The 21,543-nt window shown below is 41.4% G+C and overlaps 1 protein-coding gene across 10 annotated transcripts in view; it reads left to right on the plus strand.

Annotated features, from left to right (window-relative positions):
- The window catches only part of PDXDC1 (pyridoxal dependent decarboxylase domain containing 1), a 54,878-nt gene that overhangs the window by 13,398 nt on the left and 19,937 nt on the right, over positions 1–21,543 (plus strand). For 8 of the 10 annotated variants that reach the window (XR_010124345.1, XM_054453643.2, XM_063654656.1 and 5 more), the window contains 10 exons: positions 501–566; positions 3,927–4,007; positions 6,326–6,472; positions 8,521–8,710; positions 10,915–10,983; positions 11,817–11,895; positions 18,263–18,347; positions 19,250–19,298; positions 19,451–19,552; positions 20,961–21,086. Coding sequence is in view for 9 of the 10 variants with exons in the window: in XM_054453643.2 (XP_054309618.2) it covers positions 501–566; positions 3,927–4,007; positions 6,326–6,472; positions 8,521–8,710; positions 10,915–10,983; positions 11,817–11,895; positions 18,263–18,347; positions 19,250–19,298; positions 19,451–19,552; positions 20,961–21,086 (994 nt within the window). In the remaining variant the exon portion in view is untranslated. The remainder of the gene's footprint in view (positions 1–500; positions 567–3,926; positions 4,008–6,325; positions 6,473–8,520; positions 8,711–10,914; positions 10,984–11,816; positions 11,896–18,262; positions 18,348–19,249; positions 19,299–19,450; positions 19,553–20,960; positions 21,087–21,543) is intronic. The other 2 variants (XM_063654659.1, XM_063654658.1) reach the window with 1 other exon arrangement.

Here is a 21,543-nt window from a genome sequence, read left to right on the forward strand (position 1 = left end):
AGGTGACCCTGTTCAACGAGTTCAGCCTGCTGTGAAGCCAGTGGCTGCGGTTTCCTTCTGTTAAAGGTGCCTCTTGGCTTCGCAGTGTCACACACAGCTTCGGCTCACTTGAAAATTGGTATTTGTCTTGGGTAAAAGGTGCCTTGTAATTAAAGGATTTTGAAATTGAGAGGAAAGACTTATACTATTTAATTCTGTCTATTAAGAGTTTCATTTACTTAATATATTGATTTGACTCTGTAAATACTTATTATATATTCAGGTCATATAGAGCACCAAGTAAACAAGAAGTGGGTGGAACTTTTTTGTCGCATATTCTTGTCTTTTCCAGAAACTCAAACGATACCTGAAACTGGAGGCAGGGAGATGTGATAAATGTGTTTGAAATCCTGCCTCAGTCACTGGGAGGTTATAGGCAACATGGTCATGTTTGCATGTTCAGGAGTTAGAAATTTGGTATGATGAAACAAATGAACAGCTTTTTCTTTTCTTTAAATTAGAAGAACAGAAGAGGAAAATGGAAAGAAGCTCATATCCGGAGATATTCCAGGCCCACTCCAGGGCAGGTAGGTGGCAATGAGGATCCATACCTTTAGTTAAGGTGTAAATTTTTGTTTGTTTGTTTCTGAGATGGAGTCGTGCTCTGTTGCCCAGGATGGGGTGCAGTGGTGCAATCTGGGCTCACTGCAACCTCCGCCTCCCGGGTTCAAGCAGTTCTTTCTCGTGCCTCAGCCTCCCGAGTAGCTGGGATTACAAGCGTGCACCATCATATCTGGCTAATTTTTGTATTTTCAGTAGAGACGGGATTTTGCCATGTTGGCCAGGCTGGTTTCTAACTTCTGACCTTGACCTCAGGTGATCTGCCCACCTCGGCCTCCCAAAGTGCTTGGATTACAGGTGTGAGCCACTGTGCCCGGCCTACATTTTTCTTAAACCGCTGTCTTATCATCATTGATTTATGGTTTTAGTTTGAATGAACACATAGCAAATTTAAATAGACTTATGTGCAGTATAACATTAGAAAACTGAAGTGCCGTTGGCTGGTTGGTGATATTGCTGCACCTACTGGCTTCTCTCCCTCTCCCATTTGGAATTTAATAGAGGCTGAGTACAGTGGGTCACACCTGTAATCCCAGCACTTTGGGAGACCAAGGAGGGAGGATCACTTGAGCCCAGGAGTTCAAGGTTATGGCGATCTGTGATTGTACCACTGCCCTCCAGCCTGAGTGATAGAGACACTCTCTAATTTTGAGACAGAGTCTCGCTCTGTCGCCAGGCTGGAGTGCCGTGGCGTGATCTCGGCTCACGGCAACCTCTGCCTCCCGGGTTCAAGCGATTCTCCTGCCTCAGCCTCCCGAGTGGCTGGGATTACAGGCACCCACCACCATGCCTAGCTAATTTTTGTAATTTTAGTAGAGACGGGGTTTCACCATGTTGGCCAGGACGGTCTCCATCTCCTGACCTCAGGTGATCCGCCTGCCTTAGCCTCTCAAAGTGCTGGGACTACAGGCATGAGCCACCGCACCTGGCCAAAAATTCTTTAGAAAACCAACAATTTAATACAACCTCATGACTCAAAAGTGATACATGGAGCTAGGCACCGTGGTGCACACCTGTAGTCCCAGCTGCTGGGAGCCTGAGGCAGGAGGATGGCTTGAGTCAAGGAGTTCGAGGTCACCCTGAACAACATGGTGAGACCCTATGAAATAAAAGTGATATACAAATTCATCATTATAACTGGTGTGTCATACTTAGTTCACTCTTGAAACCTGTAATCTACTTGGTAGACTGAGTTTTATTCTAAGAGGTATTTTAATTTGATTTATTGTTTTCACATGTAAAGGGAAAATGTCAAATTACTTATTTTTTGGCAACTGAAGCAAATCTGTCACGTCTTCATGGTTTGAGTAGCAGGAAAAATAGTAAAAAAGTAAGTAGCTGACTAAAATTTTCACAAGACATTAGCAGTTAATCTGGGATTAGTATCCCAGCCCAGCTTCCCTGAGACAAACTAATTTTTTTTTCCTATTATAACCAGGAAACTGCACATAAGTAAACAGTACAACTCCCTTAAATATCCTTTGACCTGGATATAAATTTAACCAGGTTGCAAAAGAAAAGTATGGAGGAAGGATCACAGTGTGCCAATAACACGCCGAGATACTAATACTTTAAAACAGTCACTCCTATTCGTAGCATGAATAATGCTGATGTGAAGCTAGGTGTGAAGTGCATTCTCAGCTCAGAACAGGAGGCAGGTCCTGTAAAATCTCCTCATTCCAGGCCTACTGATGGAAACCAAAGGTTTTAAGGTTTAGTCTCCTAATTCCACGGAAGTTTTCCCAGGAGAGATACTCCCAGCAGCATCTGTAATTCTCAGCCTTAAGCCACTGACTAGGAGGATTCACACTTAGGAGTGCTACCACCCAGCATTCAGGACTAGTAACGTGCCAGGCACAGCTAAGTGCCATACCTTCACGGTCTGAAGCCTCCCAAATCCATAACGTCCGGCTTGGCAAGTTGGAATAGCTTGCTCAAGGTCATGTGGCAGGCAGCCAAGTGTGCCTCAAGGGCCCCTGCCTGCTCTAACCTCTACAGTGTCCAAGGCCCAGAGCCCCTCTCACTTGAAGGGCAGCACCTTGGGGACAATTGGTTTGGGGACAGTGTTTTGATGGCGCTTCCTTTTTGAAAGAGGAAACATGTTTTTAGTCTATTCTCATTAACAGAGGACTAGCTTTACGTTATTCCTGTTGCAAGTTGCTTTGCCATTGCTTGCTACTTCAGCCATTCGAATTCTTTTCATAACTTTCCATCTCCTCATGTAATGAGCATTTCATAGCAACATATCTCGGATAGAAGTAAAACATTTTTACACTCTAAGCAGATCTCAAGGTTCCCAGCTCGGGGAAGAGCTGGTAATAAATGAAGCTTGCATTGTTAAAGGCTGTTAGTCCAAACGGACAAGATCCCTAAGGAAGAAAATTAGATATACCAGTGGCATTGGAGTATTCTGTGACTGTCTAGCATTATAATATACTAAGGATGATTATATATTATATTTTATATATATTTTATATTTTCTATAATATGTAGTATATAATATACTTATATAAGTACATATTATAAGGACTTTTGGCTCTTATTACATGCTTATTAAATATTCTGTGTCTTGTACTCCAAGATTCAAATGAAATGTATAGAAATGTTGCTAGAGCAAGACTGGTGGCTGGACGAGGTGGCTCAGGCCTGTAATCCCAGCACTTTTGGAGGCTGAGGCAGGAGGATTGCTTGAGCTCGGTGGTTTGAGACCAGGCTGGGCAACATGGCAAAACCCTGTTTCTACCAAAAATGAAAAAACGGCCGGGCGTGGTGGCTCACGCCTGTAATCCCAGCACTTTCGGAGGCCGAGGACAGTGGATCACTTGAAGCCAGGGGTTGAAGACCAGTCTGGCCAACATGGTGAAACCCCATCTCTACTAAAAATACAAAAATTAGCTGAGCGTGGTGGCGCACACTTGTAATCTCAGCTACTCAGGAGGCTGAGGCAGGAGGATCGCTTAAACCCGGGAGGCGGAGGTTGCAGTGAGCCCAGATTATGCCACTTCCCTTCAGCTTGGGTGACAAAGTGAGACCCTGTCTCAAAAAAATAAATAAATAAAAATAAAAAGACTGGTGACATTTATTAAAATGAAACTCATAATTAGGTAGATTTATTTAACCACAAGTAAGTTTATATCAGAATTCAGTTTATAATTTGAGCTTTGTTTTTTAAAAAGCATAAACTATATACCACGTTCTTTCTCTTATAGTTGCTTAAGAAAAAAAAAAAAACTTGAAGCAACACTAGTTGGATGAGGGAAGTAGCGGGAGAGTGGTGGGGGATGTGTGCTGTTCCCATCAGCCCATCAACTCTTTTTATTCTTCAGTGGACAAGATATGGTGAGCATCCTCCAGTTAGTTCAGAATCTGATGCATGGAGATGAAGATGAGGAGCCCCAGAGCCCCAGGTAATGAACCTGGCAGCTTCTCTTTTCAAGTGTATGTGTTCTTCATTTCAGTAGTGATTGCGCTCTGACAAGTTGCTCAAATAAGCTATATTTCATCGAGTTACATATGATATTAAAATAATCCTTTTTATTTTCAGAAAGACATTTATATGTAATATATATTTTGTGAAATGAAGGCATTTATTGAAATTAGATCCCATAGTTTTTATGGTGTCATGCCTTAGAGAGGTGCTGGCAGAAGGACTGAAGAGTGAGTGTCGTATGTCTTTCTGCTGCTGTGCTTCTGCTTCCTAAGAATTGCTGTACTTGTATTCATTAGGTATTTAGTTTTCTCTAATTATTTTAAGTTTAGTGTTTTGAAATAAGTAAAATTGTTCTCTTGGTTCAAAATTTATACAATAAAAAACGATATACAAAGGGAATTTTCCTTCCTACCTCTATCTTCCTACCGTGTTTTCTTCTCTAGAGACAGACATTACCAGTTTCTTGTGTATTCTTCCAGAGAGATTTTATATGTATTATACACCAGTAAAACGTCTATGCCCACCCTCTCTAATACATAATTACTACGCATATGCTCTGCACCTTGCATTTTTTCACTTATGTCTTGGAGTTCACTGCATATTAATGCACAGGAACTTTCTCCTTTGTCAGAGCTATGTATTTTACTTTGAACAGATGAACCATATTTTATTTTATTGGTCCCCTGTCATGTTGCACTGTTACAAACATTGCTGCAGCAAACAACTTACGACATGTGTCACTTCTCATAGAAGCAGGTGTCTGGAGGACAAAGTCCTGAAAGTGGAGTTGCTGTCTCAGACAGTGTGTGCTTTTGTAATTTTGATAGATCCTGCCAAATTTCCCTCCATGGAGTTGCGGCATTTAGCAGTCCCACCAGCAATGTGTGAGAGTACTTTATTTCCACGCTTTCACCTGCAAAGGCGTTATCAGACTGAAGGATCGTTGATAAGTGATATTCTGATGAGAAATCTGATAAGTGAGAAGTGGTGTTTCAGCATAATTTGAATTTGCAGGTTTTTAAAATTATGAACCAAGTGACGTGTCTTTTTGTATGTTTTAAGACCCATTTATATTTCTAGGAACTGTCTGTTGCCCATGATCCTATTAGGTTATTTGTCTTTTTCTTATTATTCACAGTTAACAATTGTAAACTTATTCCTTCTTTTTTAGTTATTCTTTATAAGGGAAATTAGTTTTAATTCTGTATAAAACATTTTATATAATCAATTTTAATTATATATAAAATAATACCTAGTCCCCCATAAATCTGCTGTATTATTGCAATAAATAATTCTTATTTGATGCATATACCTGAGATTTAATTCTTTTTTTTTTTTTTGAGTTGGGGTGTTACTCTGTCGCCCAGGCTGGAGTGCAGTGGTGCCATTTTGGCTCACTTCAAGCTCCGCCTCCCAGGTTCACTCCATTCTCTTGCCTCAGCCTCCTGAGTAGCTGGGATTACAGGTGCCCGCCACCAGGCCCGGCTAATTTTTTGTATTTTTAGTAGAGATGGCGTTTCACCGTGTTAGCCAGGATGGTCTCAATCTCCTGACCTCGTGATCCGCCCGCCTCAGCCTCCCAAAGTGCTGGGATTACAGGCATGAGCCAGTGCGCCTGGCCAGGATTTAGTTCTTTAAAAAATGCTTTCAGCTCATTTTACCTTAGCTCTACCCTCCACAATTCTTAAGGCTGGTATTTAATTTTTAAAATACTTTAATCGGAAATTATTTTAAAACAGTTTGTAGGTACTCAATTTAAAAAGGGATATTTACCTCCTGGAACTCAAATTATAAAAATATTTTTCTGGCCAGGAGTGGTGGCTCATGCCTGTAATCCCAGCACTTTGGGAGGCCGAGGCAGGTGGATCACCTGAAGTCAGGAGTTCAAGAGCAGCCTGGCCAACATGGTGAAACCCCGTCTCTACTAAAAATACAAAAAATTAGCCGGGCTTGGTGGTGGGCGCCTGTAATTCCAGCTACTCGGGAGGCTGAGACAGGAGAATCACGTGAACCCAGGAGGTGGAGGTTGTAGTGAGCCGAGATCGCACCACTGCACCCCAGCCTGGGCATCAAGAGGGAGACTCCATCTCAGCAAAAAAAAATATATATGTTTTTCTCCGTCTCAAAAAATAGAAAAAATTCTCACCAAACTATCACTACTGTTTATGCATTGATTTGCCTTCTGGGCCATTAAGTAGATTTCGAGTCTGACAGATATCTCTGTGGAATTCTGTGTCTCTAAGTTCTATGTCCTTTTTTATGGTTTGACTCTAATACTTTAATTTTGCTTAACAGAATCCAAAATATTGGAGAACAAGGTCATATGGCTTTGTTGGGACATAGTCTGGGAGCTTATATTTCAACTCTGGACAAAGAGAAGCTGAGAAAACTTACAACTAGGATACTTTCAGATACCACCTTATGGCTATGCAGAATTTTCAGGTAAAGACATGATGAGTTTCCAGTGAAGACTTTTTTGAGTCGGGCATAGACTGAAAGATCTTTTTTCTGGAGCTGTACTACTTGGGTTCAGATTTCCTTCTCCTTGAAAGGGGTGTTTAACCTCTCAATGCCTGTTTCATCATCTATTAGATGGGGATAGTATTAATGCCTATTTCATAGAAGCGTTGTGAGGATTAAATGAGCTAATGGACTAATACATGTGAAGGGTGGAGAATAGAAGCACATACGTGTTTGATAGGGTCAGCAGTTATTTATTTGTGGGGTATCTAATTGGCACATGTCAGTAGAAGATAGAGCAATGATCTAGATTCAAATACAGTTGTCCCTTATCCTTGAGTGTCCTTGGGGGATTGGTTCTTGACCTCCCATCCTCACCCTCTGGATAAAAAAATTCATGGATGCTCAAATCCCTTATACAAAATAGGACAGTATTTTCATGTAACTGAGGCACATCTTCCCATATACTTTAATCTCTTGATTACATATAATACCTAATATGATGTAAATGCTGTGTAAATAGTTGTTACACTGTATTGTTTAGGGAATAATGACAAGGAAAAAGTCTGTAGATATTCAGTACAGAGGCACCCATCTTTTTAAATTTCTGAAGATTTTTTACTCATGCTTGGTTGAATCCACAGATGCAGAACCCACAGGTTTGGAGGGCCAGCTGTGCTTTGAAAATATTAGCTTGTGTTTTATTAGAAAACTCTGAGGCCAGGCACGGTGGCTCACGCCTGTAATCCCAGCACTTTGGGAGGCTGAGGTGGGCGGATCACAAGGTGAGGAGATCGAGACCATTCTGGCTAACATGGTGAAACCCTGTCTCTACTAAAAATACAAAAAAATTAGCCAGGCGTGGTAGTGGGCACCTGTAGTCCCAGCTCCTCCGGAGGCTGAGGCACTGCACTCCAGTCTGGGCGACAGAGCGAGACTCTGTCTCAAAAAAAAAGAAAACTCTGTCATAAGGAAGATGAATATGTGCTATGAAATTGAAATTTGTTTTATTCTGTGATAATCCTGGCAGTACTAAGGAATTACAACAGATAAAGGATTTAGTAGGAGACATAGGACTAGTGGCATTGGGTTTATGCTATTACTTTTATGGAGAAGGAATGTTTGCCTAACTTGAGACATTTATCTTGAGAGACCCTCACTTTCAGTGTTGGGAAAGAACTTGGCCAAGCAAGAGTATAAGTTTGCCCAACTTTATTAAAGGAGCAGTGTTGTGTTGTTCTGGTAAAAATCTTATGCCTGTAATTGAAATTGTCCCTCCTCCTCTAGGAGATAGAGCCTCAGCAGATTATAGTAAAACCAAAAGTTAGGCTGACTAGCTTTTTTATTTTATTGAGATGGATTCTTACTCTGTCGCCCAGGCTGGAGTGCAATGGCACAATCTCGGCTCACTGCACCCTCCACCTCCTGGGTTCAAGCGATTCTCCTGCCTCAGTCTCCCGAGTAGCTGGGACTACAGTCACTCACCACCACACCTGGCAATTAGTAGAGACAGTTGTTTCACCATGTTAGCCAGGCTGGTCTCAAAACTCCTGATGTCAGGTGATCCACCCGCCTTGGCCTCCCAAAGTGCTGAGATTACAGGCGTGAGCCACCACACCCAGCCTCTGGCTAGCATTTTTGACAGTTTTATTTACTTTGGATGTTTTAGGGCTGAAACTCTGCTATGAACTATGCCTGTGTTATCCAGTGCTGGCCTTAGTTCATAATAAGCCAGAACCATGATCTTCAGGCTTTTTATATCTGGGAATTCCTGGTCTCTACTTGTTTTCATAGTTTCTGCTCTTTATGGAATTGGGTATGGATGGAGGGTTATTGTCTCGCTGCTTGGTAACCTCAGCTGTAATGAGGGGTCAGCCATCTATGATGAGAATGTTTCACATTCCTATCCTCTCTGCCTGATAAAAGTGACAATTCCTAGCTTGAGAAAAGAATTGTCTCCATGATTATAAGGTTGACTTATACAATCCTTAACTAGAAATAAGAGCATATTAATATGTATCTCTTAACAGATATGAAAATGGCTGTGCTTATTTCCACGAAGAGGAAAGAGAAGGACTTGCAAAGATATGTAGGCTTGCCATTCATTCTCGATATGAAGACTTTGTAGTGGATGGCTTCAATGTGTTATATAACAAGAAGCCTGTCATATATCTTAGTGCTGCTGCTAGACCTGGCCTGGGCCAATACCTTTGTAATCAGGTAATGTGGTATCAGGTGGCTATTTTAAAGAAATAATGTCTTATTTTGTTCTGAAAGTCTTAAAGTTGACCCGTTTCTCTAGTTGCTGTTCTTGTTGAGTGAAAAGAAAGATGGTCTTACATGCTTTTGTCATATTTGTAAAAATTACTGAATTTAGAAATAAGGAATATGTGATAGATTACCCAAGGGCATCCACAGTCAACATTTTCTCTTTTTTCCCAGACTTTAATCGAAGGGGGTGTGTTTGTGTTTATATGATTGTATCTGGCTCTTTTCACTTACTGTTAAAACAGGAATATATCATTTTAATAATAATTTTTCAAAGTATAGTTTATTTTTAATGGCTTCATGGTATTTCTTCAAGTGAATATATAGTAATTAACTGTTGCCTTTTTGGACAACGAAGAGTGTTTGCATTCTCTTGCTTTCTGTGACCATTTTCAGGTAATGTTCTTTGTGTAGTGCTGTTAAGGACTTCTCTGTGCATAAAGCTCTTCCTGTATTTTATTTAGGGTTATGGTCCTCAGATGGATTTTCAGAGTCAGTCTAGAATTGCTGGATCAAAGAGCATGACTATTTTTTTTTTTTGTTTTTTTTTTTTGAGACAGAGTCTTGCTCTGTCGCCCAGGCTGGAGTGCAGTGGCGCGATCTCGGCTCACTGCAAGCTCCGTCTCCCGGATTCATGCCATTCTCCTTGCCTCAGCCTCCCAAGTAGCTGGGACTACAGGCGCCCGCCACCATACCCAGCTAATTTTTTTGTATTTTTTTAGTAGAGATGGGGTTTCACCATGTTAGCCAGGATGGTGTCGATCTCCTGACCTCGTGATCTGCCCACCTCAGCCTCCCAAAGTGCTGGGATTACAGGCGTGAGCGACCGCACCCAGCCGAGCATGACTATTTTTAAAGTTCATGGTGCTTCTAGCCCAACTGGGGGGACTACATCGAGATAAGACACTGTTAACTGTCTTTGCCAAGAACGTTTGAAAGTTAAACCCGTAGGGTTGGAGGGTTCCTCTTTTGTAAGCTGTAGGAGTCCCAGGGGGATGTATGGGAGACACTTAGTGACTTTTAAATTGATTCTGAGCTATGATCACTGGTGTTAAGAAATTATGTCCTCTTCTTGAGGGTGTAGAAAATGGGGAGTTTAATAATAATCCTCTGAAACGTGAAATGAATTAATGAATTACTTAGTGTCTACTGCAAGCCAGGCTCTTGCGGACACAAGGGTGTTTGGGGACAACAGTCTTACCTTCAAAAGATGTGTGAGAGTGTTCTGTTGGGAATGGCAGCTGGCAGAGCAGCATATATGAGATGGTTATGTTCATGTTTTTTAAAGTGTGTGTATCCTTTATACCTATGTTTTTGTACCTAGAAAAATACGTAAATTTATACCTAGAAAATATCTGAAAGTTTTTGTATTAAACTGTTAACGGGGTGGATTGGTGCCTTATAGGGTAGGGGGCTAGGCATTTTCACTTTTAATACCTGTATTTTTTTTGAGGATTTGTTTTACGTGGGTGTCACATTCATAATTTTTAATCCTTTAAGGAGAAAAATGTGCTTATTAAATTTTTGGTCTCTGAATGCTTCCAAGTCTTAATCATGCAAAACAATATGCTGCAACTGTTTACAATTCCTAAAACTGTAAACTCCTCAAGGACTTGGAAGCTAAACATGAAGAATATAAAATCAAGTTGACAATCACTGTCTCTGTGCATAACGCTGACTTCACTTCTCTTGAGAAATGTGCACCTGCTAATCCATATTTATTACTTTTAGAGGTGGGTGAACCCATAAATAAGATACTATTCTTTGAATGCCTTTAGCTGGTGTTATTTACCAGTAATGCTTGGAGAAAGAATCCAAAATTACCCCCACTAAAATGCTCACGACCCACTTGTTTCTGTGTTTGTCAAAGTGTTTCTGGTATATTCTAGAATATACCAAAGATAATTACTTGACGCATTTAGAAAATTTTACGTTATATCCTCTTATAAGGCACTTGGAAATTCACCTTTTTTTTTTTTTTTTTTTGGCTTGGCTTTCTAAATGTACTTTAACATCAATTTATAATATTAAGAGTTCCTAAGGAGAGAGATTTCTTAGAAGAATAATCGTGGCTTGTCTTAGAGCCACAGCCTTTCACAATCTGAAGTGAATGGTGCAGAGAGCTTTCTTGTCAAGTCGTGTGTTTCTTCCTGCAGCTCGGCTTGCCCTTCCCCTGCTTGTGCCGTGTACCTTGTAACACTATGTTTGGATCCCAGCATCAGATGGTGAGTTCTACTTTTGGTTTGTAAAATCATGTGGGATTGTGTTTTGAAACTGCCTTTCAAATGAAGTTCTGTTTGCTGGCCTCCAGATAATTAGTAACTTACTCATGTATTGCTTGGATCCTTGCATTGTGTAATATATGCTTCTGTTAATATGTGAATGTCCATGAAGGTTGGTTGGTATATAGGTCAGGAGCACCTGGCTTTCAAGGAGTCTTGTAATTACTGTATCAACTGCTTTAAGTAGAAACATGGCAGCTCAATTGAGCACCAGAAATTTCTTCTGAAGCTCCTACTTTTAATGAGTTAGCACTGTTGCCTGGATTTATGAATGAGCAGATTTTGAAAATGAGGTTCTTCATTGTCATCGTGGAATTGAGTTCTGCTTATTTTCAGACATGTAGGTGATAAATCTCTTCTTAATGATTCCAGAAGGAAAAGGAAGGGATGGATTTTAGAGTTTTTTATTTCTTTTGTCAAGGTAGTTTTATTTTCTAGTTCAGGTACGTCAGTGAGTCATAGTAGAGATACATTCTTGGCTGTTTTAGGGGAGTTAAGAGAACATTTCATTTAAATGTAAATGTTTAAAATCAAAGAAATGTTCCTGCATATGTACAGTTTTTACCTTTAATCTTGTTTAACTGATTTTTCTAGTCTTCAAGGAAAACTATTTGATTTTCACATCTATGATGAGAGAAAACAGAAAAATTGTCAAGAGTAAGAATTGATTTGACATTACTTTTGAGAGTTATCTGCTTCTTTTGTAAGTCATAATTTTTCATTTTATAGCTTTTATACTGGGCACCTCATTTTTTAACGGTTTGTTTTGGTTCCAGGATGTTGCCTTCCTGGAGAAACTGATTAAAGATGATATAGAGCGAGGAAGACTGCCCCTGTTGCTTGTCGCAAATGCAGGTAGGTAGCATGATGCTGAATCTACCATTTTGAATATACAGGAGCGAGGCTACATCCTCAGCCTATAAAAGATAAAGTCTTAAGAAATGTGTGTGTACCACATGTTTAAGATAGTCCATATCCACATTGTAGCAAAAACTGTAATAGTAAGGTTGGCTTGTTAGATTTTTCTTTAATCGTTGGTTTGTTTTGGAAGTTATTTTATGTGTGTGTATACTTTTTCATTTAGATTGTAAATGCTTCTCTATCTTCTCCTTCATGTACTTCCTTTCTCTGTTCTAAACTGAATTTTATTTTATTTTTTTGAGACAGAGTCTCACTCTGTTGCCCAGGCTGGAGTGCAGTAGCACAATCTCACCTCACTGCAATCTCTGCCTCCCGGGTTCAAGTGTTTCTCCTGCCTCAACCTCCTGAATTGCTGGGATTACAGGTGTAATCTGGCTAATTTCTTGTATTGTTAGTAGAGACAGGGTTTCACTATGTTGGCCAGGCTGGTCTCGAACTCCTGACCTCAGGTGATCCGCCTGCCTCAGCCTCCCAAATTGCTGGGTTTACAGGCATGAGCCACTGTGCCTGGCCTGAATTTTTAAAGGACACATTTAAGCCAAGTGTGGTGGCACATGCCTATAGTCCCTCTACTCAGGAGACAAGCAAGATGTTGGCTTAAGCCCAGAAGTTCAATACCAGCCTGGGTAACATAGCAAGACCCCATCTCAATAAATAAATAAAAATAATTGTACTGACATTGTAAGATTGTTGTAAAAATTAAACAAGAAAATTCATAAAATGTCATACTTAAATATCTACCTTATAGGCGGCAGAGCAACTACCACTTGCTGCTCCATTTATCTCATTCAGCATCGTACTTGAAATCTAAGACAGTGCAAAAAGGCAAAAAAAATAACTGACAGATTAGAAAGGAAGAAGTAAAACTTTGTTTGCAGGCATGATTGTATAGATAGAAAACTAAAGAAAAGCTCCTGGAACTAATGATCAAATCTAAACCACTTTCTGGATTTTTATATACTAGCAAAGAAGACTTGGAAATTGAATTTTAAGTGTCATTTATAATAGGATCAAAAAACATGAAAAACTTATGGATAAATTTAACAAGATATATGCAAGATCTGTACATTGAAAACTAAGAATGTTACTGAGAGAAATTCAAGAAGACCCAAGAACGATATGCCATACACATGGGTTGGAAGACTAAGTATTAAGTCAGTTCTTCCCAAACTAATCTATAGATTCAACTCAATCCCTCTTAAAATCTCAACAGGCTACAATTTCTTATAGAAATTGATGAGCTAATTCTAAAGTTTATATAGAAATACAAGGGCTCTAGGAATAGCCCAAAGAATTTTGAAAAAGAACAAAATTGGAAGACTTATCTTGTCATACTTTGAGACTTCTGTAAAGCAGCAAGTAAGACTGTGTGAGATTAACCAAAGAAAATAGAGAATTCAGAAATAGACTTATGTGAAGTATATGGTCACTTCAGGTTTTTACAGATGCCCGGGTAATTCGAGGGAGAAAGGACAATCTTTTTCCATCAGTGGTCTTAGAGCTTGGATATCTATATGGAAAAAAAACTGAATCTTAACCCTTATCTTATTCTCTGTATATATAAATATTAACTATAAATGGTTCATCAACCTAAGCATAGATCTAAGACAATAAAATGTCTTGAAGAAAATATAGGAGATCTTTGTGACCTTAGGTTACATTTCTTAGGATATAAAATGGTGAACCATAAATTGTACTTTATCAAAAATTAAAAGTATTAGCTGTTTGAAAGTCCCTATTAAGAAGATGAAAGGCAAGTTACAGACTGGGAGAAATATTTGCAAAACATTTTTTTCTTATTTCTTTTTTTTTTTGTCTTTTTTTATTTTTATTTTTTATTTTTTTGAGATGGAGTTTTGCTCTGCTGCCCAGGCTGGAGTGCAGTGGTGTGACCTTGGCTCACTGCAACCTCCACCTCCCAGGTTCAAGCGATTCACCTGCCTCAGCCTCCCAAGTAGCTGGGATTACAGGCACACACCACCATGCCGGGCTAATTTTTGTATTTTTAGTAGAGACGGGATTTCACCATGTTGGCCAGGCTGGTCTCAAACTCCTGACCTCAGGTGGTCCACCTGCCTTGGCCTCCCAAAGGGATGGGATTACAGGCGTGAGCCACCACACCCAGCCAGCCACTGTCCCAGGCCTGTCTTCTTTTAAAATTTCTTTTTCATTCTTTTCCCCAGAAGCTACAAAACATTTGTTTGACAAAGAACTTGTATCTAAAATATATAAAGAACTGTTACAACTCAATAAGGAGACGAGCAATACAATTTTTTTTTTTTTGAGATGGAGTCTCGTTCTGTTGCCCAGACTAGAGTGCAGTGGTGCGGTCTTGGCTCACTGCAACCTCCGCCTCCCGGGTTCCAGTGATTCTTCTGCCTTAGCCTCCCGAGTAGCTGGGATTACAGGCATGCGCCACCACACCTAGCTAGTTTTTTTGTATTTTTAGTAGAGTTGGAGTTTCACCGTGTTGGCCAGGCTGGTCTTGAACTGCTGACCTCAGGTGATCTGCCTGCCTTGGCCTCCCAAAGTGCCGGGATTACAGGTGTGAGCCACTGTGCCTGGCCCACAATGCAATTTTTTAAATGAACAACAGATTTCAGCAGATACTTCATCAAAGAAAATGAAAATGTATAGCACTTGAAAAGATGTTTAACATCATTAGTCATTAGTGAAATGCAAATTAAGATCACCATGAGACATTACTACATGTCTCTTAGAATGGAGAAATTACAGGTGGCTCACACTTGTAATCCCAACACTTGGGAAGGCTGAGACAGCGAGATCAATTGCCCTCAGGTGTTCGAGACCAGCCTGGGCAACATGGAGAAACCCCTAGGAAATCTCTACAAAAAGTACTAAACATTAGCCAGGTGTGGTGGTGTGTACCTGTAGTCCCAGCTACTCCAGAGGCTTCGGTGGGAGGTTGGCTTGAACCCAGGAGAGAGAGGTTGCAGTGAGCCAAGATTGTGCTACCATACCCCAGCCTGGGTGACGGAGCGAGATCCTTTCTTTAAAAAAAAAAAAAAAAAAATTCTTTAAAATACAATGTCAGGCCAGGCACAGTGACTCAAGCCTGTAATCCCAGCACTTTGGGAGGCCGAGGCGGGCAGATTACGAGGTCAGGAGAGCGAAACATCCTGGCTAACACGGTGAAACCCCGTTTCCACTAAAAATACAAAAAAAATAGCTGGGTATGGTGCTGGGCGCCTGTAGTCCCAGCTACTTGGGAGGCTGAGGCAGGAGAATGGCGTGAACTCAGGAGGTGGAGGTTGCAGTGAGGTGACATCGCACCACTGCACTCCAGCCTTGGTGACAGAGTGAGACTCTGTCTCTATAAAAAATAAATAAATAAATAAATAAATAAATAAAATTTGCCGGGTGTGGTGGCAGGCACCTGTAGTCCCAGCTACTTGGGAGGCTGAGGCAGGAGAATGGCATGAACCCGGGAGGCGGAGCTTGCAATGAGCCAAGATTGTGCCACTGCACTTCAGCCTGGGTGACAGAGTGAGACCCTATGTCAAAAAAAAAAAAAAAAAAAAGGCAAAAAACTACAGTGACAGAAGCAGATCAGGATTTTCTAGGGCCAGTGAGGAGTCAGGGAAAGGGTAATTATATTGGGGTTGATGGGATTTGGGGGTTGATGGAAGTATTCTGAATCTTGAATGTGTTGGTGGTTACATGCTCTATATATTTGTCAAAACTCATTGGACTGTATACTTACATGAGTGAGTTCTGTTGCATGTAAATCATACTACAATAGGCCGGGCATAGCAGCTCATGCCTGTATTCCCAGCACTTTGGGAGGCTGAGGCAGGCAGATCACAAGGTCAGGAGTTCAAGACCAGCCTGACCAGTGTGGTGAAACCCCATCTCTACTAAAAATACAAAAATTAGCCAGGTGTGGTGGTGTGCACCTGTAGTCCCAGCTACTTGGGAGGCTGAGGCAGGAGAATCGCTTGAACCTGGGAGGCGGCGGTTGCAGTGAGCCAAGATCGCACCACTGCACTATAGCCTGGGCGACAGAGAGGGACTCTGTCTCAAAAAAAAAAAAAAAAAAAAAAATCATACTACAATAAAACTGCTTATTTAGGCCGGGTGCGGTGGCTCATGCCTGTAATTCCAGCACTTTGAGAGGCCAAGGCAGGAAGATCACCTGAGGTCAGGAGTTCAAGACCAGCCTGGCCAAAATGGCAAAACCCTGTCTCTACTAAAAATACAAAAATTAGCCGGTTGTGGTGGCAGGCACCTGTAATCCCAGCTACTTAGGAGGCCGAGGCAGGAGAATAGCTTGAACCCAGGAGGTTGAGATTGCAGTGAGCCGAGATTGCGCTGCTGCATTCCGGCCTGGGCAACAGGGTGAGACTCTGTCTCAAAAAAAAAAAAGACAAAATAGAAAAACCACATAAATATTCACTTTATTGCCAACAGGAAAACCATCACTTCCTGCCTTATTGTTTAAAAACACAAATTCACCCATATTCAATCACATGATAAACTGGAGGGGCTGCAGTTTGCACGTGACTGAGTGACTTGCCAGTGTGATTATGTTGCAGATGTCAGAAGACACATGTCAAGGGTTAGTCACCAGACATTGCCAAGAAATATGAAAAGAGAATCTGAATGCGGTCCAGGCGCTAACACAGCAGTACGCTTTTATTTTGCTGGAAGAGCCTGTGGCACAGCCCATGCATTGACATTTGATCTTGTTTCAGCTAAACTAAATGTGTCTGTTAAGATTTTTTTTTTTTTTTTTTAATTTGAGATAGATTTAGGTATGAGGGGAAAAAGTTTTCAGCCCTTTTCCTGGCATAGACCTTACAAAAGAACTACTTTCTTTAGCTGTGTTTGTTGAGGCTGTTGGTGAGGGTTTGAAATCTTTTTAGTTGGCTTGCTGCTAACTGGAAATTTAGGACAGTTGGGGGAATGCCTGACTCCACGTTTTAACTAAGCTCTCTCTGAAAAGGGATCTCCCCAGCAAAATCTATAGTGCAGTCAATTACCAAGGGAGCAGCTGAAAGTGCTTGATATGCTTAAGCTGGCTTCAGAATGCATATTCTGTATTACAAAGAACCTGGGTGGAAACAAAACAAATTCATCTATATGTTTTGTTTGTTTGTGTTTTGAGCTGGAGTCTCACTTTGTTGCCCAGGCTGGAGTGCAGTGGCACAATCTCAGCTCACTGCAAGCTCCATCTCCCGGGTTCACGCCATTCTCCTGCCTTAGCCCCCCGAGTACCTGGGACTATAGGCGCCCACCACCACACCCGGCTAATTTTGTTTTTGTATTTTTAGTAGAGACGGGATTTCACCATGTTAGCAAGGATGGTCTCGATCTCCTGACCTTGTGATCCACCTGCCTGGGCCTCCCAGAGTGCTGGGATTATAGGTGTGAGCCACTGTGCCCAGCCCACCTATATGATTTTTATAAAGGGCATATCTAAATCAAAATAATCCAGGAAGTGACAATAAAATAAAAAGGTGGAAAAGTTTATCTTGGACAAATGCTGACAAAATGAAAGTACCATAGCAATATTAGTGTGGGATAAAATAGACTTCATATTGATGAAAGATGTAATCTCCTAAAAGAAATAACAGTTATACCTGCTGGGCACGGTGGCTCATGCTTATAATCCCAGCACTTTGGAAGGCCGAGGCAGGTGGATCACGAGGTCAGGAGTTTGAGACCAGCCCGGCCAACATAGTGAAACCCCGTCTCTACTAAAAATACAAAAAAATTAGCCGGGCGTGGTGGCTGGCGCCTGTAATCCCAGCTACTTGGGAGGCTGAGGCAAGGAGAATTGCTTGAACCTGGGAGGTGGAGGTTGCAGAGTTGAGATCATGCCACTGCACTCCAGCCTGGGCAACAGTGTGAGACTCCGTCTCAAAAAAAAAAAAAAAAAAAAAGTTATGAATGCTTGTGAACATAACTTTAAAATATATAAAGGAAAGCTAAAGAAAAGTCTGATATAACACAAGTATATATTGACAAACCACAATTTTGGTGGGAGATTTGAATATATTTCTCATGAGTCAGCAGATCAAGTAGATAGAAAATAAGTATATAAAAGATTTCAATGACACAATTAGATACATGTAATAGAGTTTACATACTCTTCAAAGCTTGTAATAAATCAACTCACAAACACTGATTTTAAGTCCTTCCACAAAGAAAATCTCAATAAAATAGGGATATAATAAGTCACTTCCCTCCTAGGGCGATAATGTGTATAAAAGTGCTTAAGGTATAAAGCCTTAGAAAACATTTGTTCCTTTTAATGCCCTGATTTGTTTTATCCTAGGAACGGCAGCAGTAGGACACACAGACAAGATTGGGAGATTGAAAGAACTCTGTGAGCAGTATGGCATATGGCTTCATGTGGAGGGGTAAGCCGGCGCTGAGGCTGGTGGCTCCATTCGGGCCTGCACAGAGTCCTCATGAGGACTGGACATCCAGGCTCTCACTTTGGTGACATTTATCACGAAGGGCTCTTTGGGTCACAGATCACAAAATAACCCAAATTGGCTTAAGCCCAAAGAGATCTTACTGGCTCACATAACTACAAAGAGCAGTGTTAGGACTGCCTCAGGCACAACATCAACCAGGATCCAGTGTCTTACTCCCACCTCTGCTCCCCCAGTCACAGGCACTGGGCTTGGTTTCCTCTATCTGTGGACAGATCTTCCTGTTACAGTGCAGAGTAGCTGCAGAAACTCCAGCCTTCTTTCCAGCTTCGTGGTCAGCTGGACGTCCTAACAGAAGTCTCATATTGAACCAGCCACTGTGGCCAGGGAGAAGTAATCCTCTGATAGTTCAGGTTCTTTGCCCTCCTCTGGAGCAGACAGTGGTGTCTCCTCCCCACAAAGCTCATGTTCTGCTGGAGGAAATGGGGGTGGCGCCCCGGAAGGCAGTTGGAGGGCCATTAAGAGAGAAGCAGGGGGAACGGACGTGGGCAGCCAGAGTAGCCCATATCCACCACATCATAAAGGGAGGTTTCTTTTTGGTCCCTAAGTAAAAAATAACTGGAAGATAAGATCTATGAAAGAGAATAATACTCCCATTATATTAAATGAGCGGGGATAGTTCCTGAGACACATTTTTATTAAAGTGCATTTTCAGGATTTTCCTTCATATGTATAAAGCACATCTTCTGTTGCTGTTATGAAAGCTAATAACATTCAAAATATACTCGTGTCAACTTGCAACAGCACAGCCTTTATTTTTTTAAGTACATGGTGAGTAAGCAACATTAAATAATTAGTTCTTAGACTGGTGTTTTTTCTTCCAGTGTGAATCTGGCAACATTGGCTCTGGGTTATGTCTCCTCATCTGTGCTGGTATGTTGTTGATTTACTGAATATTGGTGTTTTTAAGAAGGAATTTAAAATCACTCAATCCCTCATGGCTCTTCACAGTTTTTATGAATGGAGGAGGGTGTTAGGTTTGTGTATTCTGATAATCTAACAAAGAGTTGTTCTTGTTTTGGTAGGCTGCAGCCAAATGTGATAGCATGACGATGACTCCTGGCCCGTGGCTGGGTTTGCCAGCTGTTCCTGCGGTGACACTGTATAAACACGATGACCCTGCCTTGGTAAGTTTCCCCTCACTGGGGAGGGAGTGGGTGTGGCTAATACACATTATTGGCTTTGGGGGGCAAAATCTGGAAAAATACAGGAAAAAAAAATACCCATAATTTCACTTCTATTTCATTTTTTTTAAAGAGAAACTTGTAAGTTGAGACTTTTTTTAATGACATTTTATGATTGCATAATATTCTGTCACAATTTAATTATTCTCCATTTATGAACTTATAGGATGTTTTCAGATTTTTGTTACTGAAATAATGAAGCAGTGAACGTCTTTCTGTGTTTCTAATTATTTCCTTAGAATAGGTTCCCAGATGTGGAATGACTGAGTGGGGGAGTTTTAAGCCTCCTGATACACACTGTCCAATAGGTTGTAACTTTTTTTTTTTTTTTTCTCGCTCTGTCACCCAGGCTGGAGTGCAATGGTGAGATGATCTTGGCTCACTGCAACCTCCACCTCCTGGGTTCAAGTGATTCTCTTGCCTCAGCCTCCCAAGTAGCTGGGATTACAGGCATGCGCCACCACGCCTGGCTTATTTTGTATTTTTAGTAGAGGCAAGGTTTCACCATGTTGGTCATGTTGAACTCCCGATCTCAGATGATCTGCCCGCCTCGGCTTCCCAAAGTGCTGGGATTACAGGCATGAACCATTGCACCTGGCCACATTTTTTTTTTTTTTTTTAAATCATAGTTGTGGGCCAGGCATGGTGGCTCATGCCTGTAATCCCAGCATTTTGGAAGGTCGAGGCAGGCAGATTGCTTGAGCCTAGGAGTTTGAGACCAGCCTGGGCAACATGGTGAAACCCCGTCTCTATAAAAAAAAAAAACAACAAAGAATTAGCTAGGCATGATGGTGTGAGCCTGTAGTCCCAGCTACTCATGAGGCTAATGTGGGAGGGCTGATTGAGCCCTGGAGATCAAGGCTGCAGTGAGCTACGATCACACCACTGCACTCCAGCCTGGGCAACAGGATGAAAACAAAACCTGTCACCAAAAAAAAAAAAGTGTGGTTCTTGATAATATAGGTCAGTGTGCAAAATAAGGTTTAAGTGATTTCTGCTAAAACACTGCTGTCTTGCTCAGCTAATACTGGCCAGGTGTTTGAGGATGCTCAGAGCTACCTTCTGAGGGGGGAGTCTCCTAGGTTCTGGGATGTGACCCATCTGGGTTTTCCACTGGCTTTTCCTGGCTTTGCCACTCCTGAGCTGTGAACCCTTGGACAAACCGAGGTCTCTGAGTGAAGTTACCTAGAATACTTAGCTCACAGAGTTGTTGGAAGATCACATGGATAATGCAAGCCTAGTGAGTAGTATGGCATCTAGCCCACACTAAGTGGGTAGCAAATGGTAGCTGGTTAGTTCTGTTATGAGATTGCAATGGCTTTGATTAATAAACCTCTTTTGGCTTTTTTAGACTTTAGTTGCTGGTCTTACATCAAATAAGCCCACAGACAAACTCCGTGCCCTGCCTCTGTGGTTGTCTTTACAATACTTGGGACTTGATGGGATTGTGGAGAGGATCAAGCATGCCTGTCAACTGGTGAGTAGAAGCCTGACATTTAAATGAAAGACTTCTTGGCCACAGCAGAGACAGAAAAACATCTCATTTCTGTACCTTCCATCCAGAGTGTTGTTGTCTGGATTGACTGTCTCGTGAGCCAGTGACTAATCGCCCTGCATGTAAATATTTCTTGTTCAAAGTTCTGGGAGAAAGTGCTGGGTTGTCTGTCCCAGCATTTGTGTGCGGATGAAATCAGATGAAAAGGAACACCACTGACAGCATGGGATCAGAAAAGAAGTCACAGATGACTTCCAAGGAGTGGAGAAGGGTGCAAAAGGTGGAGGGGTGGGGAACCAAGTGTTCCCCTTGATTGACTGACTACGGTGAGGGAATAGGAAGGTTACAGGGTGGTTATGGAGGGCATGGATATTTTAAAAACCAGCTGGCTTGGGTTTCCAAATTGCAGGGCTCTTGGGGACAATTCTAATTCTCTCTC

The sequence above is a fragment of the Pongo pygmaeus genome, chromosome 18 (assembly GCF_028885625.2).
Source record: "Pongo pygmaeus isolate AG05252 chromosome 18, NHGRI_mPonPyg2-v2.0_pri, whole genome shotgun sequence".
NCBI classification, from domain to species: Eukaryota; Metazoa; Chordata; class Mammalia; order Primates; family Hominidae; genus Pongo; species Pongo pygmaeus.